The 27486-nt window shown below is 39.7% G+C and overlaps 2 protein-coding genes across 2 annotated transcripts; both read left to right on the top strand.

Annotated features, from left to right (window-relative positions):
* Positions 1-10553: 10553 nt before the first annotated feature.
* LOC122970312 (zonadhesin-like) lies at positions 10554-12377 on the top strand (the record flags this gene model as incomplete). Its single annotated transcript, XM_044336443.1, has 3 exons — positions 10554-10598; positions 11070-11129; positions 11175-12377. Coding segments are annotated over 3 exons (1308 nt in total), but the record flags the coding sequence as incomplete, so codon positions are not given.
* Positions 12378-15559: 3182 nt separating this feature from the next.
* On the top strand, positions 15560-26951 carry zc3h12ab (zinc finger CCCH-type containing 12Ab). Its single transcript, XM_044336601.1, has 6 exons — positions 15560-15782; positions 17047-17566; positions 22344-22483; positions 23477-23711; positions 23873-23973; positions 24541-26951. The coding sequence occupies exons 2-6, from the start codon at positions 17082-17084 to the stop codon at positions 25440-25442; spliced, it is 1863 nt and encodes a 620-aa protein (XP_044192536.1). The 5' UTR covers positions 15560-15782; positions 17047-17081; the 3' UTR covers positions 25443-26951.
* The last annotated feature ends 535 nt before the right edge of the window (positions 26952-27486 follow it).

Genomic DNA, 27486 nt, shown 5'->3' on the forward strand with positions numbered 1-27486 from the left:
GAATCTCCACTGTTACAAGACCAAGGACCCTAAATTTAAAGTGGTGGTATTAACCATCAGAACCTACTATATTGTATGTTGCTTCCCACTGCAACTAAATTTCCAGAATCTGTAAAAGCTAATACATGCTCTTATATCCTCCCACCTTGATTACCGTAGTGCTTTGTTTACATGCCTGACCAACTGAGCTATGAAACAGCTCCAAATTGTTCAAAATTCAGCAGCTAGACTATTGACCAAAACAAAGTGATTCTCTCACATCACACCAATCTTGCCTTCACTGCACTGGCTTCCAGTCTCTTTTAGGATCCATTTTAAAGTGGATTTTCCATTTTAAAGTCTTAATCACATAAAAGGCCACCAGAGTATGTTCTCTATGCTCTTTACACCGTACTGTCCAAACGGGGCCCTCAGGTCTGCCAGTCTGGGTCTTCTAACTATTCCAGTGTCCAGGTTAAAAACAAAGGGCGATCGGGCCTTTGCACCACTGGCTCCTCAGCTCTGGAACAGCCTCCCACTAAGCATCAAATCAGTTGACTCTGTCACTGCCTTTAAATCTCATCTTAAAACATATTTTTGTAGAATGGCTATGTTGGTGTATGTATATTTGTGTTTCATTAATTTAACTCTTGCAATTGCTCCCAATGTTGTTATGTTTTGAATTTCCTCCCCTTTGGAAAGCACTTTGTGCTTATTGCTTGAAAAGTACTCTATAAATAAAATTATTATTATTATTATATTAATGCTTATCTGATTGTGCTTCTGCAGATAACCTTTCTCACTAATATGCAACAGGTGGTCAGGAAGAGGATCAGCAGTGGCCGGGCACAAGCTTATTGGCCGAGATAAGAATGACGTGGTAGCACAGCCCAACCAACCAACCACATAAAGGTAAACTGCTGCAGTATGTGTGTATGTTCAATGCCTGTAAAAAGAAAACATAAAACAAACCTTGTAGAGCAATGTCAGTGCTTTATATGCCTGTTTACAATCATTCAGAAACTTAATAATCATGTTTGTATCTTGTCAAACACTCCAAAGGTCCATCCAATAAAGCCAAAAATTCATCATCAATACCTAAATAATTACACTCACATGTGATTGTTAAACATCTTATTCAAAATGTTGCAATAACAGCTTCTACTCTATTTCTTTATTCATTTTAACACCTGGCTGCAGAGATTTGATCCCATTTAGCCACAACAGCATTCATGAGGGCAATGATTTTGGGCCTGGCTCCAGTTCATCTTGAAAGTATTGGACAGGGTTGAGAGCAGGCCTCTGTTCTTCAACATCAGTCGAGGAAAAATGTCTTCATGGGCTTTGCTTTGTGCATGTGGTCATTGTCATGTTGAAACAGAAAAGGTCTTCCACAAGCCTCCACAAACATGGAAACTATTATTTTCTTAAATATCACTGTATGGTGTAGCTTTAAGATTAGAGTGGAGCTTAGTCCAAACAAAGACAACAGCTCCAAAATGTGTCCACACATTTTTTGACATATTGTGTAGCTGCCTCCACTGACATTGCCTATACTGATTTGTTGAAATATTAGTAGCAGCCCTTACAAATCTAACATTATAATTTTATTCAGAAAATTGATGAATTGTACACACAGTATTTGAAAATAATAGCCAGCTGAATTGACTCTTTCCTCTCCATGACTACCCCTGAAGCCATATTTTACTAACTAAACTGTCACGACATGATCTGTTCTCCACTTTGACGATGCCAACACTTCTTTGTCTCTTTTGTCTCTCTCCAAATGAAAGATTAGAGAGTAGAAGCATGCAAATGAAAGTCAAATCATTATGCACACTGTTACAGCAGCTCACTCCAAGGGAGACAATTGCCTATGTGTCATCGTCATGTTCACAGTTAAAGCTTTTCAGGGTTTCATTTTGCAAACTGACAGTTGGGACAAAAATACAAACACATCTGGGAAAGACAGCTACACAAATGCTGATTGAGTTTACTGGACCATAAATCTATCAACAAACCAATTATGGGGATCCATCATTACCTGTGGCTTCTCTCTATGTAAGTTGAACCTAAGATAACTGTGTTGCATTTTCTTTTCTCACTGTATCTGCCTATTCCAGTGGTGGAGGAAGTGTTTGTATCCTTTACTCAAGTAAAAGTATAAAAATAGCCCCCAGATAGATCATGTGAACATTTATTGGAATAAAACCATATGAGAAGTTTAGAGGGAAAAGTCACTATTTGATGGAGCTGTTAACAACTTACAGACTTCTGAAATGTGACCCCGACTCCACACTTTAACAATATGTTGTATTTTAAAAGCTTGTTATTTTATCCATTGTGTCAAATATTCATCTGACAAGTAACTAGTAACTAAAGTAAAACGTACAATATTTCCCTCTGAAAAGTTGTGGAGTAGAAGTATAAAGTAGCATCAAATGGAAATACTCAAGTAAAGTACAAGTACCTAAAAATTGGACTTAAGTACAGTAGTTGAGTAAATGTACTTGGTTACTTTTCACCACTGTCCTATTCTGCCTAATAAGAATATACATCACTTAGTATGGTTTACTGACTGAATCATTTTTTTTTACAATGTTGTAATTTCTCAAGGAATGTTAAAACAACTATCATGTCTCCACCCTCCCAGAGTAACCATCTGTTCAGGTGCAGGGACAGGTTTCAATGATGACCCGGCCCTAGATGCAAGATTTTATAACCTAAACTGGATGAAGGCTATACCTGATGACACTCCAATCTCTGCTATTTCCATTCCTGGAACACACAAGAGCTTATCATTATATGGAGGACCACTTCTTACATATCAAGTTTGGACCTTGGATAAGCAACTTGAAGTGGGACTGCGGTACTTTGATGTGCATACCGGGTTTTTTTTATTTTTCAAAAATGATGTTAATATCCGCAATAGTCACTGGTTGTTATGGAAAGACATGAGATTTGATGATGTCCTCAAGATCATTTTCAACTTCTTAAAGGACAATGAAAGTGAGACTGTGCTTTTAAAAGTGACACTACATTGGTTTTTCAGGTCAGAAGTTGAACAACGAATAAAGAAACTGATTCAAAAGTACAAACATAAAATATGGACTGAGTCGTCCGTACCAAATATGGAACAGGTGAGGGGCAAGATTGTTTTTCTTGAGAGTGACACGTTCCGTTCTGGACCAGAAAATCATGAATCTTTTTTTGGAGATGACATGCTGAAGAATACTGGAGCCACAATACAGAATATGAAGTCACGCCTCTGTAATCATCACATTGTGCTGACTGACAGCAAAGCATCATTTTGGGAGAGTCCTAAAAGGTTGGCTCAAAGAGTTAACAAGAAGTTTAATAACATTGTGGAACAATATAATAAAAATCCCTTAAACCAGGGATGCTTTGGTGTCCTGAGCTTCAACTTCCCAAGTGCTGAAATGATTGAGAACATCATTCAGACCAAACCATGCAGCTGTGGACCTGGAACAGCACCAGAATCACCAACATCTGGACCCAAATCACCAACAACTGGACAACAATCACAAACTCCTGAACCAGGATTAACAACACCTGGGCCAGAATCACCAACTCATGAACCACAATCTGGAATTGACCTAAACTCACCAAAATCTGAACCAAAACCACCAGATTGCGAAACAAAATTGCCAACTCCTGAAACACATTCACCAACACGTGGACAAGAATTACCAACACCTGAACCACAATCACCAGCCCCTGAAACACAATCACCAGCCCCTGAACCAGAATCATCAACATCTGAACCAGAAACATCAACATCTGAACCAGAATCACCAATTTCTGAACCAGAATCACCAACATCTGAACCAGAATCATCAACATCTGCACCAGAATCAGCAACTACTGAACCAGAATCAGCAACATCTGAACCAGAATCAGCAACATCTGAAGCAGAATCACCAACTACTGAACCAGAATCATCAACATCTGAACCAGAATCAGCAACATCTGAACCAGATTCACCAACATCTGAACCAGAATCACCAACTTCTGAACCAGAATCACCAGCCCCTGAACCAGAATCATCAACTTCTGAACCAGATTCACCCACTTCTGAACCAGAATCACCAACTCCTGAACCAGATGCACCAACTTCTGAACCAGAATCACCAACGTCTGAACCAGAATCACCAACATCTGAACCAGAATCACCAACTTCGGAACCAGAATCACCAACATCTGAACCAGAATCAGCAACATCTGAACCAGAATCAGCAACATCTGAACCAGAATCACCAACTTCTGAACCAGATTCACCAACATCTGAACCAGAATCACCATCCCCTGAACCAGAATCATCAACTTCTGAACCAGATTCACCCACTTCTGAACCAGAATCACCAACTTCTGTACCAGATGCACCAACTTCTGAACCAGAATCACCAGCCCCTGAACCAGATTCACCAACATCTGAACCAGAATCATCAACATCTGAACCAGAATCACCAACATCTGAACCAGAATCATCAACTTCTGAACCAGAATCAGACACATCTGAACCAGAATCACCAACTTCTGAACCAGAATCAGCAACATCTGAACCAGAATCACCAACTTCTGAACCAGAATCAGCAACGTCTGAACCAGAATCATCAACATCTGAACCAGAATCACCAACTTCTGAACCAGAATCACCAACATCTGAACCAGAATCATCAACATCTGAACCAGAATCACCAACATCTGAACCAGAATCAGCAACATCTGAACCCGAATCACCAACATCTGAACCAGAATCAGCAACATCTGAACCAGATTCACCCACTTCTGAACCAGAATCACCAACTCCTGAACCAGATGCACCAACTTCTGAACCAGAATCACCAGCCCCTGAACCAAAATCACCAACATCTGAACCAGAATCACCAACATCTGAACCCGAATCACCAACATCTGAACCAGAATCACCAACTTCTGTACCAGATGCACCAACTTCTGAACCAGAATCACCAGCCCCTGAACCAGAATCTCCCACATCTGAACCAGAATCATCAACATCTGAACCAGAATCAGCAACATCTGAACCAGAATCATCAACTTCTGAACCAGAATCAGACACATCTGAACCAGAATCACCAACTTCTGAACCAGAATCATCAACATCTGAACCAGAATCACCAACTTCTGAACCAGAATCAGCAACATCTGAACCAGAATCATCAACATCTGAACCAGAATCACCAACATCTGAACCAGAATCACCAACTTCTGAACCAGAATCACCAACATCTGAACCAGAATCATCAACTTCTGAACCGGAATCAGACACATCTGAACCAGAATCACCAACTTCTGAACCAGAATCAGCAACATCTGAACCAGAATCAACATCTGAACCAGAATCATCAACATCTGAACCAGAATCACCAACTTCTGAACCAGAATCATCAACATCTGAACCAGAATCATCAACATCTGAACCAGAATCACCAACTTCTGAACCAGAATCACCAACGTCTGAACCAGAATCATCAACGTCTGAACCAGAATCATCAACATCTGAACCAGAATCAGACACATCTGAACCTGAATCACCAACTTCTGAACCAGAATCATCAACGTCTGAACCAGAATCATCAACATCTGAACCAGAATCACCAACTTCTGAACCAGAATCAGCAACATCTGAACCAGAATCAACATCTGAACCTGAATCACCAACATCTGAACCAGAATCACCAACTTCTGAACCAGAATCACCAACGTCTGAACCAGAATCATCAACGTCTGAACCAGAATCATCAACTTCTGAACCAGAATCAGACACATCTGAACCAGAATCACCAACTTCTGAACCAGAATCATCAACATCTGAACCCGAATCACCAACATCTGAACCAGAATCACCAACTTCTGTACCAGATGCACCAACTTCTGAACCAGAATCACCAGCCCCTGAACCAGAATCTCCCACATCTGAACCAGAATCATCAACATCTGAACCAGAATCAGCAACATCTGAACCAGAATCATCAACTTCTGAACCAGAATCAGACACATCTGAACCAGAATCACCAACTTCTGAACCAGAATCATCAACATCTGAACCAGAATCACCAACTTCTGAACCAGAATCAGCAACATCTGAACCAGAATCATCAACATCTGAACCAGAATCACCAACATCTGAACCAGAATCACCAACTTCTGAACCAGAATCACCAACATCTGAACCAGAATCATCAACTTCTGAACCGGAATCAGACACATCTGAACCAGAATCACCAACTTCTGAACCAGAATCAGCAACATCTGAACCAGAATCAACATCTGAACCAGAATCATCAACATCTGAACCAGAATCACCAACTTCTGAACCAGAATCATCAACATCTGAACCAGAATCATCAACATCTGAACCAGAATCACCAACTTCTGAACCAGAATCACCAACGTCTGAACCAGAATCATCAACGTCTGAACCAGAATCATCAACATCTGAACCAGAATCAGACACATCTGAACCTGAATCACCAACTTCTGAACCAGAATCATCAACGTCTGAACCAGAATCATCAACATCTGAACCAGAATCACCAACTTCTGAACCAGAATCAGCAACATCTGAACCAGAATCAACATCTGAACCTGAATCACCAACATCTGAACCAGAATCACCAACTTCTGAACCAGAATCACCAACGTCTGAACCAGAATCATCAACGTCTGAACCAGAATCATCAACTTCTGAACCAGAATCAGACACATCTGAACCAGAATCACCAACTTCTGAACCAGAATCATCAACATCTGAACCAGAATCACCAACTTCTGAACCAGAATCACCAACATCTGAACCAGAATCAACATCTGAACCAGAATCACCAACATCTGAACCAGAATCACCAACTTTTGAACCAGAATCATCAACGTCTGAACCAGAATCATCAACTTCTGAACCAGAATCACCAACGTCTGAACCAGAATCATCAACTTCTGAACCAGAATCAGACACATCTGAACCAGAATCACCAACTTCTGAACCAGAATCATCAACATCTGAACCAGAATCACCAACTTCTGAACCAGAATCACCAACATCTGAACCAGAATCAACATCTGAACCAGAATCACCAACATCTGAACCAGAATCACCAACTTTTGAACCAGAATCATCAACGTCTGAACCAGAATCATCAACTTCTGAACCAGAATCACCAACGTCTGAACCAGAATCATCAACATCTGAACCAGAATCACCAACTTCTGAACCAGAATCAGCAACATCTGAACCAGAATCAACATCTGAACCAGAATCACCAACATCTGAACCAGAATCACCAACTTCTGAACCAGAATCATCAACGTCTGAACCAGAATCATCAACATCTGAACCAGAATCATCAACTTCTGAACCAGAATCACCAACGTCTGAACCAGAATCATCAACGTCTGAACCAGAATCATCAACATCTGAACCAGAATCATCAACATCTGAACCAGAATCAGCAACATCTGAACCAGAATCACCAACTTCTGAACCAGAATCAGACACATCTGAACCTGAATCACCAACTTCTGAACCAGAATCATCAACGTCTGAACCGGAATCATCAACTTCTGAACCAGAATCAGCAACATCTGAACCAGAATCAACATCTGAACCAGAATCAGCAACATCTGAACCAGAATCATCAACGTCTGAACCAGAATCATCAACATCTGAACCAGAATCACCAACTTCTGAACCAGAATCACCAACGTCTGAACCAGAATCATCAACGTCTGAACCAGAATCATCAACATCTGAACCAGAATCACCAACATCTGAACCAGAATCAGCAACATCTGAACCAGAATCACCAACTTCTGAACCAGAATCATCAACATCTGAACCAGAATCACCAACATCTGAACCAGAATCACGAACTTCTGAACCAGAATCACCAACGTCTGAACCAGAATCATCAACGTCTGAACCAGAATCATCAACATCTGAACCAGAATCAGACACATCTGAACCTGAATCACCAACTTCTGAACCAGAATCATCAACGTCTGAACCAGAATCATCAACATCTGAACCAGAATCAGCAACATCTGAACCAGAATCAACATCTGAACCAGAATCACCAACATCTGAACCAGAATCACCAACTTCTGAACCAGAATCACCAACGTCTGAACCAGAATCATCAACGTCTGAACCAGAATCATCAACTTCTGAACCAGAATCAGACACATCTGAACCAGAATCACCAACTTCTGAACCAGAATCACCAACATCTGAACCAGAATCAACATCTGAACCAGAATCACCAACATCTGAACCAGAATCACCAACTTCTGAACCAGAATCATCAACGTCTGAACCAGAATCATCAACATCTGAACCAGAATCACCAACATCTGAACCAGAATCAGCAACATCTGAACCAGAATCACCAACTTCTGAACCAGAATCATCAACATCTGAACCAGAATCACCAACTTCTGAACCAGAATCAGCAACATCTGAACCAGAATCATCAACATCTGAACCAGAATCACCAACTTCTGAACCAGAATCACCAACTTCTGAACCAGAATCATCAACGTCTGAACCAGAATCATCAACTTCTGAACCAGAATCACCAACTTCTGAACCAGAATCATCAACATCTGAACCAGAATCACCAACTTCTGAACCAGAATCACCAACATCTGAACCAGAATCAACATCTGAACCAGAATCACCAACATCTGAACCAGAATCACCAACTTCTGAACCAGAATCACCAACATCTGAACCAGAATCATCAACATCTGAACCAGAATCATCAACATCTGAACCAGAATCACCAACGTCTGAACCAGAATCATCAACGTCTGAACCAGAATCATCAACATCTGAACCAGAATCATCAACATCTGAACCAGAATCAGCAACATCTGAACCAGAATCACCAACTTCTGAACCAGAATCAGACACATCTGAACCTGAATCACCAACTTCTGAACCAGAATCATCAACGTCTGAACCAGAATCATCAACTTCTGAACCAGAATCAGCAACATCTGAACCAGAATCAACATCTGAACCAGAATCAGCAACATCTGAACCAGAATCATCAACGTCTGAACCAGAATCATCAACATCTGAACCAGAATCACCAACTTCTGAACCAGAATCACCAACGTCTGAACCAGAATCATCAACGTCTGAACCAGAATCACCAACATCTGAACCAGAATCAGCAACATCTGAACCAGAATCACCAACTTCTGAACCAGAATCAGACACATCTGAACCTGAATCACCAACTTCTGAACCAGAATCATCAACGTCTGAACCAGAATCATCAACATCTGAACCAGAATCACCAACTTCTGAACCAGAATCAGCAACATCTGAACCAGAATCAACATCTGAACCAGAATCACCAACATCTGAACCAGAATCACCAACTTCTGAACCAGAATCACCAACGTCTGAACCAGAATCATCAACATCTGAACCAGAATCATCAACTTCTGAACCAGAATCAGACACATCTGAAACAGAATCACCAACTTCTGAACCAGAATCATCAACATCTGAACCAGAATCACCAACTTCTGAACCAGAATCAGCAACATCTGAACCAGAATCAACATCTGAACTAGAATCACCAACATCTGAACCAGAATCACCAACTTCTGAACCAGAATCACCAACGCCTGAACCAGAATCATCAACGTCTGAACCAGAATCATCAACATCTGAACCAGAATCACCAACATCTGAACCAGAATCAGCAACATCTGAACCAGAATCATCAACTTCTGAACCAGAATCATCAACATCTGAACCAGAATCACCAACATCTGAACCAGAATCAGCAACATCTGAACCAGAATCACCAACTTCTGTACCAGATGCACCAACTTCTGAACCAGAATCACCAGCCCCTGAACCAGAATCACCAACATCTGAACCAGAATCAGCAACATCTGAACCAGAATCATCAACTTCTGAACCAGAATCAGACACATCTGAACCAGAATCACCAACTTCTGAACCAGAATCATCAACATCTGAACCAGAATCACCAACTTCTGAACCAGAATCAGCAACATCTGAACCAGAATCACCAACTTCTGAACCAGAATCATCAACATCTGAACCAGAATCACCAACTTCTGAACCAGAATCAGCAACATCTGAACCAGAATCATTAACATCTGAACCAGAATCACCAACATCTGAACCAGAATCACCAACTTCTGAACCAGAATCACCAACATCTGAACCAGAATCATCAACATCTGAACCAGAATCATCAACTTCTGAACCGGAATCAGACACATCTGAACCAGAATCACCAACTTCTGAACCAGAATCATCAACATCTGAACCAGAATCACCAACTTCTGAACCAGAATCAGCAACATCTGAACCAGAATCAACATCTGAACCAGAATCATCAACATCTGAACCAGAATCACCAACTTCTGAACCAGAATCATCAACATCTGAACCAGAATCATCAACATCTGAACCAGAATCACCAACTTCTGAACCAGAATCACCAACGTCTGAACCAGAATCATCAACGTCTGAACCAGAATCATCAACATCTGAACCAGAATCAGACACATCTGAACCTGAATCACCAACTTCTGAACCAGAATCACCAGCCCCTGAACCAGAATCATCAACATCTGAACCAGAATCACCAACTTCTGAACCAGAATCAGCAACATCTGAACCAGAATCAACATCTGAACCAGAATCACCAACATCTGAACCAGAATCACCAACTTCTGAACCAGAATCACCAACGTCTGAACCAGAATCATCAACGTCTGAACCAGAATCATCAACTTCTGAACCAGAATCAGACACATCTGAACCAGAATCACCAACTTCTGAACCAGAATCATCAACATCTGAACCAGAATCACCAACTTCTGAACCAGAATCACCAACATCTGAACCAGAATCAACATCTGAACCAGAATCACCAACATCTGAACCAGAATCACCAACTTCTGAACCAGAATCACCAACATCTGAACCAGAATCATCAACGTCTGAACCAGAATCATCAACATCTGAACCAGAATCACCAACATCTGAACCAGAATCAGCAACATCTGAACCAGAATCACCAACTTCTGAACCAGAATCATCAACATCTGAACCAGAATCACCAACTTCTGAACCAGAATCAGCAACATCTGAACCAGAATCATCAACATCTGAACCAGAATCACCAACTTCTGAACCAGAATCACCAACTTCTGAACCAGAATCATCAACGTCTGAACCAGAATCATCAACTTCTGAACCAGAATCACCAACTTCTGAACCAGAATCATCAACATCTGAACCAGAATCACCAACTTCTGAACCAGAATCACCAACATCTGAACCAGAATCAACATCTGAACCAGAATCACCAACATCTGAACCAGAATCACCAACTTCTGAACCAGAATCATCAACGTCTGAACCAGAATCATCAACATCTGAACCAGAATCATCAACTTCTGAACCAGAATCACCAACGTCTGAACCAGAATCATCAACGTCTGAACCAGAATCATCAACATCTGAACCAGAATCACCAACATCGGAACCAGAATCAGCAACATCTGAACCAGAATCACCAACTTCTGAACCAGAATCAGACACATCTGAACCTGAATCACCAACTTCTGAACCAGAATCATCAACGTCAGAACCAGAATCATCAACTTCTGAACCAGAATCAGCAACATCTGAACCAGAATCAACATCTGAACCAGAATCAGACACATCTGAACCAGAATCATCAACATCTGAACCAGAATCACCAACATCTGAACCAGAATCACCAACGTCTGAACCAGAATCATCAACGTCTGAACCAGAATCATCAACATCTGAACCAGAATCACCAACATCTGAACCAGAATCAGCAACATCTGAACCAGAATCACCAACTTCTGAACCAGAATCACCAACATCTGAACCAGAATCAACATCTGAACCAGAATCACCAACATCTGAACCAGAATCACCAACGTCTGAACCAGAATCATCAACGTCTGAACCAGAATCATCAACATCTGAACCAGAATCACCAACGTCTGAACCAGAATCATCAACATCTGAACCAGAATCACCAACTTCTGAACCAGAATCACCAACGTCTGAACCAGAATCATCAACGTCTGAACCAGAATCATCAACATCTGAACCAGAATCACCAACATCTGAACCAGAATCAGCAACATCTGAACCAGAATCACCAACTTCTGAACCAGAATCAGACACATCTGAACCTGAATCACCAACTTCTGAACCAGAATCATCAACGTCTGAACCAGAATCATCAACATCTGAACCAGAATCACCAACTTCTGAACCAGAATCAGCAACATCTGAACCAGAATCAACATCTGAACCAGAATCACCAACATCTGAACCAGAATCACCAACTTCTGAACCAGAATCACCAACGTCTGAACCAGAATCATCAACGTCTGAACCAGAATCATCAACTTCTGAACCAGAATCAGACACATCTGAAACAGAATCACCAACTTCTGAACCAGAATCATCAACATCTGAACCAGAATCACCAACTTCTGAACCAGAATCAGCAACATCTGAACCAGAATCAACATCTGAACCAGAATCACCAACATCTGAACCAGAATCACCAACGTCTGAACCAGAATCATCAACGTCTGAACCAGAATCATCAACATCTGAACCAGAATCATCAACATCTGAACCAGAATCAGCAACATCTGAACCAGAATCAGACACATCTGAACCAGAATCATCAACATCTGAACCAGAATCAGCAACATCTGAACCAGAATCATCAACTTCTGAACCAGAATCAGACACATCTGAACCAGAATCACCAACTTCTGAACCAGAATCATCAACATCTGAACCAGAATCACCAACTTCTGAACCAGAATCATCAACATCTGAACCAGAATCATCAACATCTGAACCAGAATCACCAACATCTGAACCAGAATCACCAACTTCTGAACCAGAATCACCAACGTCTGAACCAGAATCATCAACGTCTGAACCAGAATCATCAACTTCTGAACCAGAATCAGACACATCTGAACCTGAATCACCAACTTCTGAACCAGAATCATCAACATCTGAACCTGAATCACCAACTTCTGAACCAGAATCACCAACGTCTGAACCAGAATCATCAACGTCTGAACCAGAATCATCAACTTCTGAACCAGAATCAGACACATCTGAACCAGAATCACCAACTTCTGAACCAGAATCATCAACATCTGAACCAGAATCACCAACTTCTGAACCAGAATCAGCAACATCTGAACCAGAATCAACATCTGAATCCGAATCATCAACGTCTGAACCAGAATCATCAACATCTGAACCAGAATCACCAACTTCTGAACCAGAATCAGCAACATCTGAACCAGAATCAACATCTGAACCAGAATCACCAACATCTGAACCAGAATCACCAAATTCTGAACCAGCTTCACCCACTTCTGAACCAGAATCACCAACTTCTGAACAAGATTTACCAACATCTGAATCAGAATCACCAACGTCTGAACCAGAATCATCAACATCTGAACCAGAATCACCAACATCTGAACGAGAATCCCCAACATCTGAACCAGAATCACCAACTTCTGAACCAGAATCAGCAACATCTGAACCCGAATCACCAGCCCCAGAACCAGAATCACCAACATTTGAACCAGAATCACCAACTTCTGAACCACAATCACCAACATCACATCCAGTTGTTCTCCCTAACATCCCCAGGAAAATAAAACTTAAGCCAGCACTGCAGTGGAGAAAGCGTAAATGTAACAGAGGTTGAATCAATAAGTAACCATTTTTTTCACAAAATTATAATTATTCCAGTCGAGAGAAAGTAATATAGGTGCTGTTTTTCCTGAAAGCTTAAATAAAATATATGACAGCTTAAATTCGTCATCTTTTCCTCTGGTTTTCACATAAATTGTTAGAAAATGTGAATGTATTGGGCATGGGTGACATGTAAAACTCCCTGGGAAATAGTTAATCATCTTTATTAATTTATTAATTTAGCTGCTTTCAAAACAAATGTTATAAAGTGCTTCATAAGGTAAAAAAAAAACAAAAAAAAAACAGAATTGAAAAGTCCAGACAGTAAAAACAATTATTAAGACGGACCAGCACTAAAGTAGATTGAGAACAAATAAACTAATAGAACATTACAGGGATAAAACAATAAAAACTAATATGAGCACACATGGATACATATTTACACAAAAACATAAATATATGTGTAGAAGCACATGCGCGCGCGCACACACACACACACACACACACACACACACACACACACACTAAACTACACTAACTCTTTTTCAAAACAGCCTATGAAACTATAATTTTTATACCTTCAACAATTTAGTTGCAATACGAAAAGCAGAGAATTAAATTATCAGCTTTTTAAGACATCGTTTGAATTCTAAAAAAAAAAAGGTTGTCATTTTGAGAATAAAGTTAAGGTCAAGAGACAGAATTTTAAGAAGAAAGTCAGAATTCAGATGTGAAGATCAAGGAAGAAAGTCAAGAACTGCTGATTCTTCACCTTACTTTTCCCCCAAATTCTGAGAATTTTAACTTTAATCAGAATTTTGAATGGAATATAAAAAAAATACTAACTTTGTTATCAGAATTATAATTTCAAGCTAAAGAACTGCATGTTTTTCGTCAGAACCATGACTTTTTTCACAATTGAATTCCAAATAATGACATCAAGTTTGGGACTCAAATTATTTTTCTCACATTTTTCTATTTTTTTTTTTTTCTAATTCTCTTCTAAAGCAGTAGCTGATCCACATCACTGATCAATAAAATTGCTCTCTTTTATAGAGATCAAGTATACAAAACATTGCAAGAGTGAGGCTGTAATTTTAAAGACTGTGGCCTTGTCACACATCTGTAAGAAATGTAAATGAGCTGAGGCTTGTAAATTTGTGTTAAAATAACTGAACAACAATAATTTCATTTGTATGATTGTATGATAAATCATACAAGTGGTTCCCGATGTGGAGCGTCTGGACCCTTTTATGGGGAAACTAGATGATTAAGTTGTTAAGAAAAATATTCACAATCTGCTAAACAAAATATACAATACACAAAATGTCAGAGGCCAAAGCCAAAGGGAGCGTGGGGTGAGGTGCTACAGGCAGGATATGGGGCCCAAAAATGCTTTTATGCCCTGGGGCCCCCTAGTGGATTAATCCGGCCCTGACAGACAGCATAAAATACATATAATAATGGGTATATTATGGTTTTAAAGACACTGTTCGGTGTAAATGATGCGTTATCTCTTGAGATAAGTTGATGGAACAAATGTTATACATTAATTTGGAGAACTTCAGGACATTTTTGATGCAGAAATTGCAACATTAAACTGACTACTAAAAGCTGTGAAGAGTAATTTCGTGAGTGGATGCCTTTCAAGAACTTTTAATCGTATTTATATTCTCAGTATATTTATTTGTGCGTAACTGAAAGCAGATAAATGGAGATGGTGACAGTCTACACTTCACTAATCAGATTTTACAGGAATCCCAGCATGTGACTCGGCCTCACCTCCACGTTGGTGCCTGCTGGTTATTTGCTGATGTCAAGAAAAGGAAAAAACCCAACTTCCTCGTACCGGCTCATATGCTTAAAGGAAGCTTCGCGTCGCCACAAGTTTCAGCTGTGACAGTCTCCATGTGAAAACCTGAGCGAAAGGGCACATTTAACCGCACATTTGTGTTTTTTAAAAGACTCGTCTGACGAGCAGGTGAGTTTATCTCTCTTGTTTTAAGAAGTTGAAGTTGAGGAGGAAACAGCCGGAGCGGGGTTGTTTGTATTCAGTGGCACAAGCAGCCAAAATTAGAGCGAAGTTAGTGAGGAGCTCACTATGGAGTCACCACAAAATGAGAAATTGTGGTGTTTCACTCCTATTTTATTCATTCAGATAGCGATAGAGTGACATAACAATCTCTGTTATGATCGTTTATTTCCCCCTATCAGCTCTCTTTTCAAATTATCTTGTTAACTTGGATCGCCAAGACAAAATTTTAAGTGTCTCATGTTCTAATGTTTATCTGCTGTGTTTTTTCTAGACTTCACTAAAGCCCAGGTTTTCTTACCTGAAGCTGGTTGTGTATAAAATCTACACAGTTTCAGCATGTCGGTGTTATCTTTGAATAACAAGTACTTGTTGTAGACAGTCACAACTCAAGTTCAGCAGCAGTAAACAGTTTATTTTCATAGATGATCAGGTTACAAAGAAGCAAAAAATGGTCAGGACTGTAGATCGAATTAGTTGATATATCAATCAGTCAATCAACAAAATTAATCTGGAATTATTTTGACAATCGATTGATTTATTCAGTCATTTTTCAAACAAAAACGCCCATCCAGTCTGTCAAATGTGAGGATTTGTTGCTTTTTTTTTTATACATATATAATTGTAAACTGAATATATTTATGTTTTGGACTTTTTGAATGTCTGTGATAAGCATTTTTCTTCATTTTCTGTTGTTTTATAGACATGACAAGGCATAAATCAATCAAGATTTTCTTTTTTTTTAATTTTTTTTGGTATTTTCTTTAATCATTAATCACAATTGTTATTGTAATAAGTAATATTCTGATTTAGGCAAAGATAAAAGTTACATTAAAAGTTATTTTTATTACTGATTATCCTGTTGATTACTTTTTTGATTAAGCAATGCATCATTAGGTCTTTAAAATGTCAGATAATGTTGTAAATTGTTCACCACAGTTTCCCTGAGCCTGAGGTGACATCTTTTCCTTCAACCAACATTACAAAAACCCAAAGATATAAAATTAACTGTCAGAACAGAAGTAATTGCCTTTGAATCAAAATTGTTGAATGACTAATCGATTTAATCAACTACTTGTTTCATCTCTAAAGGAATCTAAAATATTTTCACATATCTACAAAGGAAAAGTAATGAAAAATGTTCAGCACATATTAAACTATTCTGTCTTTTTAGAGAGGACACAGAAACATTTATTATATTTTTTCCATAAAGGTGGAACATGAACGGGCTGCACCGAGGAGGAAGAGATGAATGCTGATGTCACTTTCTTCCCAGCTGCACACTCATGGAGTAAAATCCCCGACACGAGCTCTCTGAACCTCACAGTTCAAAACTCATCCTGCCCTGCCAGCAAGAGAATGGAGCCCAGTGGGCGTTGTGTTACCCCGGATGAGCCTGATCCTTCCCTCCATCATCTGGACTCCCAGCTGGACTTCTTCCACAAACTCGGGTACTCCACAGCGCAGGTCCAGGCTGTTCAGAGGAAGTACGGCCCCAACATGGACACAGATAAGGTTCTAGGGGAGCTGGTAAGGAAAGGGGCCGGCCCGGAGGCAACCAGGCAGGGGCCTGTGACGATGTCGGTGCTGGTGCCCAGAGGGGACATACAGGCTCTGGGTCCCACCCTGCAGCTGCCTGTCACTGTCACGTCTCCCCAAAGCAGAGAGGAGACCAGCGAGGAAGAAGCTGTCCTGAGACCCATCGTTATAGATGGGAGCAATGTGGCCATGAGGTGAGAAACTGAACAAAATTAATACTTTTTTTCTTTTTTAAAGTAATTTTTCAAGTGAAAATGTCAAAAATCACCAGTTCTTGTTTCTTATATGTGAGGATTTGCTGTTTGTCTCTGTTTTATATCATTATAAACTGAATATCTTTGGGTTTTGAACTGTGGAACTTGTGATATATGTGATATTTTTCACTATGTTCATAAGTGTTACACACCAAATAACTCATCGCTCAAACAAGAAATTAATCAGCAGATTAATCCATAATGAAAATAATGCAAGGCTTTATAAAAATCTTTATCTGCTTTAACCTCTCCTACACCTGTTAATTGCTTGAGGACAGGTAGAGGAGTAATATGCAAAGCACCTTTGTTTGCTTAAGAAAAGCTTGAACATTCTTTGTTTTTACTTATTTGCATCTTACAGTTACTGTAATTATCATGATCTATTACATAACACACTTTTTATTTAACTTTTAGTGTGATCTGGAGGCACACTGAGGTCTCTTTTACATTATGATGGGCTTCACATTACAGATTTAGCCAAAAGTCACAATTACACACTTGTAGGCATGTCACCAGTGAAAGTAATACCACGATTAAGCAAGAGCACTTCAAGTGTTTAATTTCACCTTGAGTCACCTGATGATTCACTCTTAGTTTGTTTTGGAGATAATTTCCGTACGTGAGGTAGTATGTCGCCCAAAGCGGATTTGCCTCATCTGCAGCTGTGAGAGGTTCCACCTTGAGTGCCTCATGTCGTTCTGACGGCTTGTATTTTGCTTTTAGTGCGTCAAGATATAGTGAAAGTTTTTGTGATTGGGGTTTTATAAACTAAGATATCTCTGTGTAAAGATTCAAAGGGAACCAACAACTAAAATATTAGTAGAACATTTAACTTCTGATGCACTTTTCTGACATTTAATTTCTTAAATTAACTAAATTGATTTGATTTTAAGACGAGTAAGTGTGTAACTTAAGTCATACAAGTTATTAGCAATATGTACTACATGACTGGGATTCTACAGTTATTCTAGCAGCTCTGTGCCTGTGCCTTGTTTATGTCATATTGGAGTTATTGTATAAGTTTAGGACTGGTCAATAGTACTAACATCCAAGTTGTAATTACAACTGAGGAAGTCCTAAACGCCTCTTATCTGCCAAAATCCATTTTTCAAGGCGGTTAAATCCAAATTTAATGTATTTAGTGTTGTCAATGCACAGTATTTATAACCCTCACTCAACTTTAGAATAATTTGACTGTTTCTCAGAAGTTGTAAATGTGAGACTCTCTCTCATGTCTGCCATCCATCCCAGATGACGTAAACGTGATATCACTGTTGCTTTTTGTCAACATGCTCACATTGGCAATTCTGATGTTTGGCAGGTATAATTTTGTACCATGTTCATCATCTTAGTTTAATGCGTTAAGTTATAAACTATTTTTACGTGACGATGGTGCTAGATGAAAAGTTAAGGTTCAACCTGAGGGAAAAATGAATGTATGTGCAAAATGTCATGACAATCCATCCATTTGTTGAGACATTCTACTCAAAACCACAAATATCAATCATATTTTGACACGAGAGGAAAAGTCAGGAGATCACCAAAGTCATCAGGGTTCATCCTCTGGGAACCACGAATGTCTGTACAACATTTTCTGCCAATCCATCCAGTAGATGTTGGGATATTTCACTGGATAATTGAACACTTTGACCTGCTGGTGGTGCTAAAGGAAACGTCTGGGGATCACTGAAGTCTCTATGACTCATCTACTGGGCACTGTGAATGGCTGTCCCAAATTTCAGGGCAATGCATCCAGTAGTTGTTGAGATATTTCAGTCACCAAAGTGGTGGACTAACTGACCCACAGACCGACATCCCATACTGCTAGCATGGCTAATAATAAGAAATCTGATCATACTTTCAGAGATCCCAGCTTCTTAACCTAAATGACAAATTTTTGTGACTGGAAATTGGTTTGGGCTGCATTGCTCTATATTTGTACTGCACAACGCCTGAGGTACTGTTTCCCACAAATGTAAGTTTACTCAAAAGCATAATACACCAGTTTTGTAAACACGATTGCAACTTCACCCAACTGTTGACTTTCATGTGGTCAGCAGAAAAGGGCAGCATGCATGGTTTCAATACCGACTGCAATTCTTTTGTTTTGATACCACAATTCTTTTGTTTTGATACCGTAATTCTTTTGTAAATTTGCCTGCCCAGGGATTGCTGATGAAATTTAGCTATCTAGCTAATTCGGGGACACTCAATGAGGTTGTCATAGAGTTAAAAGACAAGCAGTAACTGTTATTTTCTGTTCAGCTTTTCAGAAACACTTATATTACCATGATTTTTCCATGATTTAGGTAACTCTGCTTTTGTGTACACTCAACCTTTTCCCTCATCGTCTTCTCATACGTGGTATGACGTGCAGAGGAACACTAAATGGGACAAAATATGGGGGCGAGAGTGAGACGTCATAAAATATTATAAAGTGTGTGTGTGTGTGTGTGCAGAGTATACACACCTCTCTATCCTTTAGCCGTTCCCAGCCAGGCATGCCCGTACAGACACATTGTAGACTGGCTGCTCGAATATGCAAATCAGGGAAAGCACTGTATACGAAAGCCTTCTTGTTTCCTTTAAAACCAGTGCTTCTTATAAAGTAAGACCCCATTTCAACAGTAACTGGCCTGACAGCATTTCTATCCCCGTCCTATAGGCTGTCTTTCCTTGTCCTCCCACCTGCCTTGGCCTTAACTATGACAGATCCCCTGAAGGCTTCAAACACTCATATTTTACTTAGTGTCATGTTTTCACAGCAGAGTTCTGCTGCAGTAAGTATACGGGGACAGAGTGTCATGTTTTCACATGTGGGAATGTTTCTCAGATCAGATGTTCTGATAATACTGTTTACACACTGATAGAGCTTTCTAGGTAATAAGTGGATAATAACAAATCTAAATCGATTACTGGATGGAGATGAAAAAAACTTAAGATTCCTCTATTTCACAATATGACTTGATCAGATTTTAGTATAATGGGAAATTCACTAACGCAGATCTTCTATTTTAGCCTGGTCGGTATGTGTTAGAGCTGAAATTATTGGTCTATTTTTAACAACTTTTTAACAATTAGTTGACGTGAATCTTTTTTTTTTTCATTTAAATCTTTACTGACAAGAGGTTTGAAACATTAAAAAAACAAAAAACATCAAAAAACCAACAAAAATAAGTCCAGCTGATAAATTTATTTGCAGCTCTGTTCAAATGTTGCCGTTTTTAGTCATGTATAATGTCAATTTTTTCCCAATTTTTCTTCCAGTTGTGCTTCTTTTAGTCTCAATATGTGTCAGTTTTTTCATCAAGAAGATTTCTTAAACAATTTACAAGCCATCGGTCCTGCATCAGGGCCGCTACCACTTTCTTTGCTTGCTATTAATAGTATTGTAACAAACATTGGACTCATTGCACTGGCTTCCAGTTCATTGTAGAATTCATTTTAAAATTTTGGTGCTCACTTATAGAGCCCTACATGGCTAGGCTCCACAGCGTATTACGGACGTTCTGCACCCCTACACCACAAACCGAGCTCTTAGGTCCTCCACCCAGGGCTTTCTAAGTGTATCTCAAACACATTTTAAGATGTGGGGGAGATTTAAGACGCATTCCAGTTGGCAGCCCCTAAACTCTGGAATAGTCTCCCAATAAGCTTGAGTTCCTTGGATACTGTGGACTCTTTTAAAAAGCAGCTAAAACTCATCTGTTCAGACAGGCATTTGGGTAGTATGTGGTATTCTATATTTTAATTTGTCTATTTTGTCTGTTCTCGTATATGTTATCTGGTTTTTATTTATTTTGACTGTATTTTGTTTTTATTTTCTTTGACTGTGAAGCACTGTGACTGGTGTCTGTGAAAGGTGCTATATAAATAAACTTTGCTTACTTGCTTGCTATTGTAACCAAATATCTGCCGTTTCCCGTCACACTTACTTCAGGGAATTTACAGAGATAAAGTTCCTGATAAGTCATGGGGACCTTTTTATCCTGGTATTTGTTGTAGCGCTTTACGTACCATTTACCGAAACAGTTACTTTCTGACATTCTCAACAAATATGAGTGATCTTACATCTGTTTAACTGCTTAATCTCCATATGAAGCTCCATTTCCTGTTTCTCTTTTATATAATTAGTTGAGTACTCATTAATGGTCGATAATCAATTAATTGTTAAATTTTTTAAAAACAAAAATACCTGAAAATCACCAGTTTCTGCTTTTCAAATGTGAATATTTGCTGGTTTTCTTCATTTTTCCATGACAGTAAATTATATAATAATTAATAATGTAATATGTTTGTTTTGGACTATCAAGCAATTTGTCAACGTCACTTTGAGCTTTAAGAACTTGTGATGGACATTTTTTCACTAATTTCTGATATGTAGACCGAACTATTAATCAGTGAATTGAGAAAATAATCAGCATAAATTAAAATAATCGTTAGTTTCAGTCCTTATACTGTAGGTATACTTTCAATGACTAAACCACTCTATCAACCTCAGTCTGTCTGAAACAACTTTGTTCTTTTGTATTCCTCAAATTCACATGACAAATGTTGTGATGGGGTAAATTGATAAGTGAGCTTCTGTCATTGGTCCAAACTGACTCAAGGAAGCTTTCAGCCACAGACGGGACATTGTTTAATGGTTCAAGTTTGAATGTTTTCTAGTTTCCCATTAATTTTTTCCTGCTTTCCTTTCATTCATGCATTCATTCAGCCATGGGAACAAGGAAGTTTTCTCTTGTCTGGGAATCCAGTTGGCTGTGAACTTCTTCCTGGAGAGAGGCCACACTCAAATCACTGTGTTTGTTCCCTCATGGAGGAAGGAGCAGCCGAGGCCAGATGTTCCCATTACAGGTATGAAAACAGGGATCCACTTTCTTTTAATGTCGCCTACTTCCTTCTTTGCTTGGTGCTGTTGATCACATGACATTGGCCTTGTTGTTAATCGCTGTGCGGTCTGATTATGCTCATTATCGCGATTCAAAAAGCAGATTTAGCCCATTTTCTTTATCATGTTTGAAATTACTGCTGATTAGTTGATTAATTGATTAAGAGCAAAGTAAAGTAAAGACATATTTCATGCAAAAATGTACTGGTTACAGCTTTGTAAAGGTGATAACGTGCTGCTTTTCTATGTTTAGACAGTTAAAGAAGGCATTAAAATATTCCAACTTGTGTTCTGGGTAGTGTTTAAGGGCAAGCGCAGTGATCCATCACTATAATGGGCTGATAATTTATAGACTAAACGATAATGGAGAAACTTATAGGCAGCATAATCTATAATGAAAATAACTGTTAGTTAGCAGCCCTATTTGAAATGGTTTTCAGTTTGCATAGACTTAACAGACAGCCAACACTGAAAAAACGGTTTGCTCTAATGCAACTGCTGATTCTCAGACTGAACTGTATTACTCAAAATGGGAAATACCCCCCGCAGTTCTTTTTTCCAAATGGTAAGTAAATGAGCTTCATCTTTCATCTATGTAGCTATAATTCAAAAGCTACAAATGCAGGGTTTTTCCAGTGGTTTTTGATACCCAAAGATAACCATTTGAACTATCACTGTGGTGGCCTGCACTCTGCGCAGCCCTAACCAGATCGTGTTTGCTCTATGTAGATGAACAGATTGCTCAAGCAGATAAACTGTTTTGTTACTGGATGTACTTTTTAGAGCCCTTGTTTAATGTTTAACTAGGTTAAATCTGCCAGCTGGGAAAGACCCTCATTAAAATGTTACTGTAGCTTCCTGAATGAAATGATAATTATGTAAGGTGTGTGCGACATTTATTGCACCTACACTTGATTTACTTAACAATGACCTAATGTGACTTTATGTTTGCTGTACAGATCAGCACATCCTGCGAGATCTGGAAAAGAGGAAGATTCTGGTGTTCACACCTTCGCGTCGCGTTGCAGGGAAACGGGTGGTTTGTAATGATGACTGCTTCATTGTCCAGCTGGGCTACGAGTCTGACGGCATCATCGTGTCCAACGACATGTACCGCGACATTCAGGGAGAGAAGCCCGAGTGGAAGCGCTTCATCGAAGAGAGGCTGCTGATGTACTCCTTCGTCAATGACAAGTGAGTTCTGCCGTCTTGTTACGGGGCTTCCCTGGCTGCTTTCATCCTGGAATGTAAAACAGATAAATCATCAAATGAGTCAGCAGGGAAGACGAAGTGTGAAGCTGTAAAGGAAAAAGTCCGTTCCACTTTCAGACTAATTGAATTTCACCCTGACGCAGGTTTATGCCTCCTGATGATCCTCTGGGTCGACATGGACCAACCCTGGAGAACTTCCTGCGGAAGTTTCCAAAGACTCAGAAAAAACAGCCATGTCCTTATGGTGAGAGAACACATTACTGGTCCTGCTTGGTATTTTTTCTCAATGGTATAAGACACAAATTACATGCTTTTATTATTTTTCTTAACAAACCATATTAATGGCTCTCTGAGGCTACGAAGGCACTGCGCTGCTTTCAGCTAAATGCAAATGTCAGAGTGATAAGATGCTTATGTTTAACAGGAATATGTTTACCATGTCCACCATCTTAGTTTAGCAAATTAGCAAGCTAATATTTGCTAATAAGCATTAAACACAAATTATTAGCTGAGGCTAATGGGATTGCCATTAGTTTTGTACAGAAATTTATGGTTCCCAGAGGTGGTTTTGAGTAGAATGTCTCAACAAATGGATGGATTGTCATGACATTTTGCACATACATTCATGTTTCCCTCGGGATTAATTGTAATAACTTTGGTGACCCCTTAAGTAGTAAACGTGTAAAAAAAAAAAAAAAGATACCCACCAAACATCAGAATTGCGATTGTGAGCATGTTGACAAAAAGCACCACTGATATCATGTTTACATCAGCAGCACTTCTAAATTATTATGTTTTGTTCTTTATTCAGGAAAGAAATGCACCTACGGGATCAAATGTAAATTCCACCATCCTGAACGAGCCAAACAGTCCAATCGCTTGCTTGCTGATGTGCTTCGTGAGAACGCTAAGCACCCCTTGACTGCTCAGAATCAGTCTTCAGCTCGCATCAGTCCTGTACCGGGCCAGAGCCTCTTGCTGGTGGAGGATATGGCAAAGAAACTGACTCTGGGACCCGAGAGCGTCTCTTTGAAGAAAGATCATAAAAATGAAAATGTAGCTCATGTGAAGGTGAGTCACCGCCCCAGCAAGAGGGCCTCATCTAGAAAGGAGAAGAACAGCCTACACTCTTCTTCTGACCAGGGCTCTGTGCGGCATGGTGGCTCTCAGGAGCAGCTAGACTCGGGGTTGGGCTCCATAGACAGCCAGCCAAAGGAGGCCCCTTGGAGCCAGCAGCCCCACAGTTTACGGCAACAGTACTACCTACCTAGAAGCGCACCGTGCAGCTGCTGCTCACACGGGCCCCCTTCTCTGGGGACCACACCAGCTTTCCAGCATCACAACCAGCATCACAGCATCAGGCCGGTGGGCAGCCGCGGCTACAGCCCGCCTCATTACGCCAGCTTCGGTGCATACCCAGTCAGCATGCCTGCTTACAACCAGCCGGCAAATTACCAGCATAGCAGAAGCTACAGCTGCCAGCAGCAGCTGTACTGGTCCGATCCGTTTGGTGCTCATTCTCCAGCGGTTCGCAGCCTGCCGGGGGAGCACCCACCCAGCAGGGAGGAGAGAGAAGTTGTCCGGAAAAAGCTCCTGGCTATCTTCAGTGTCCAGTTGGTAGACATGGCCATGGACAGGTTTCCTCAGCTGATGGACCCGCAGATGTTGGCCGCTGAGATTCTCATGCTGCAGAGTCAGAACAGGATGAGATGAGTCCAGTGCCGGTCTGAAACACGTCTTTCAAGGGAAAGACTGCTATGATAAACATGAGTTTGTGTATTTTTGTATTGTGGTATCCACCTTGCTATAAACTGTATTTAATACTTTGGAACTGTTATATTATAAGTTGCCTCAGTGAACCAGATAAGAGGCAGTATGCAGTTGATACAAATTGTATCTTTATTTAAAATGTAACAGTAAAAAGTGGATTTTAATGACATTTAATGTGATTAAAAGGGTTAATACCCATAAAATATAATGTGTCATATTGGCACTGTCTACATTTATGAATTCAAATTCCAACTATTGCAAACGGTTGGGCAATAATTCACAGGTGTTCACCCTACAGTTGTGTCATGATGATATATGAACGCTATAACCATAAATCTATGCAAAACATCTTTCTACAATCTCACAAACATCTCTGAACCCCGCCCCTCTCTAACCCTGCCAGATGCTTGTCTATTCCTTTATCTCCTCAAAGACTGGACAACTGCAATGCACTCTTCACGGGGAAAACACCCAACATATAACACCAATTGCGTTTTCATTGCACGGGCTCCCTGTCTCCTTCAGGATTGACTACAAACTCCTGCTAGTCGTATACAAATCCATCAACGGACACGCGCCTCCCCACCTACAGGAACTAATCACACCACAAACCTCCACCCACACCCTCAGATCTGGCAGCAGCTTGGTCCTCTGGGCTCTGAGCTCCGCACCATGGAGCCTTCTGCTCTGCTGCACCACGCTTGTGGAACAGCCGTCTTGAGCATCTGAGGGCAGCACAGACCCTAGACTCTTATAAAAAAGGCCTAAAAACCTTTCTATTCAGGAAGGCCTTTTCATCTTCACTCTTATTACTATTTTCTTTATGTTCTCCTATTAATACTGTAGCACTTTGAGATTCACTATGAATGAAAAGTGTGGTACAAATTCAATGTATTATTATTATTGTTATTATTTATGTTAGGTTATTGTGATGAACAATTAATAAAGGCAATACTTATAGTAAATAATAATTAATCTCTCAGAGATGAGATTTGAAACTGAAAACTAGCTTTATGATGCTTTATATTCCCGGATTTGTTTATTTTTTATTTGTTTTATTTCTGTATCAATCAGAAGTTCTTAACATTATTATAATATTGACTTTGTCCATATTGCACAGCCCTACCAGTGCACTTACTTGCTGTGGATGCTTTACTGTTTGTAGAGTCTAACGTAATTTTTCTATGACATAAATTACGAGAAATGACATGTTTCGTAACTGTTCAGCTTTTTGGGATCAGATCCAAGATTGTCATTAGACTTGCAGAGAACAGTTTCATAATAGGTTGTCAGTGTTTTAATTTATAGCCACTTTTATATTATTTACGTCAGAGCAAGTCGACTGATGGTGGATGGAGCATGTCAATACTGGATTATTTTTATTTCAATGTTGAGTAACTGATATAAATGTCACTGTTACAGCATAAAATAAACATTTGTGATTGCCTGTCATGGAGAGTTACAACACATGATTGACTCTGATATATGTGTAGTTGAGGATCCATTCTCTACTTTTTCAAACACTTTGTACGTGTGTGTGTGTGTGTGTGTGTGTGTGTGTGTGTGTGTGTGTGTGTATGTGTGACTTGGGGGTCATTCTCAGTCTTGTCTGCACAAGTAAATCCTGCAGGATTTCCTTCAACAACTTCAACTTCCCAACGATATTATTTTTGAAAAACACACCCTTCCAGTAAGTTTCCATGCCAGAGGCTGGTTTCGCGTAAAGGGTGGGAACTAACGATCATTTTTAATATTGATTAATCTGCCAGTTATTTTTTCCATTAATTAATTAATTATTTTGGCTATAAAGTGTCAGATCATAGTGAAAAATGCACATCACAATTCCCTGAAGCCTGAGGTTTGACCAACAGTTCAAAATCCAAAGATATTCAATTTGCAACGATATAAAAGAGAGAAAAGCTTCAAATCAGCCCAAATGAGAAGCTGGTACTTGGGAATGTTTGGCAAAAAGTAATCAATTTTTAAA

This window comes from Thunnus albacares, chromosome 19 (genome assembly GCF_914725855.1).
Source record: "Thunnus albacares chromosome 19, fThuAlb1.1, whole genome shotgun sequence".
NCBI lineage: Eukaryota > Metazoa > Chordata > Actinopteri > Scombriformes > Scombridae > Thunnus > Thunnus albacares.

Bases quoted from the DNA above. Each gene is read 5' to 3' on its own strand.
- zc3h12ab (XM_044336601.1), top strand. From the start codon at position 17,082: ATGAATGCTGATGTCACTTTCTTCCCAGCTGCACACTCATGGAGTAAA. The intron at 17,567-22,343 runs GTGAGAAACTGA...GCATTCATTCAG, and splicing joins GGGAGCAATGTGGCCATGAG to CCATGGGAACAAGGAAGTTT. The intron at 23,712-23,872 runs GTGAGTTCTGCC...ACCCTGACGCAG, and splicing joins TACTCCTTCGTCAATGACAA to GTTTATGCCTCCTGATGATC.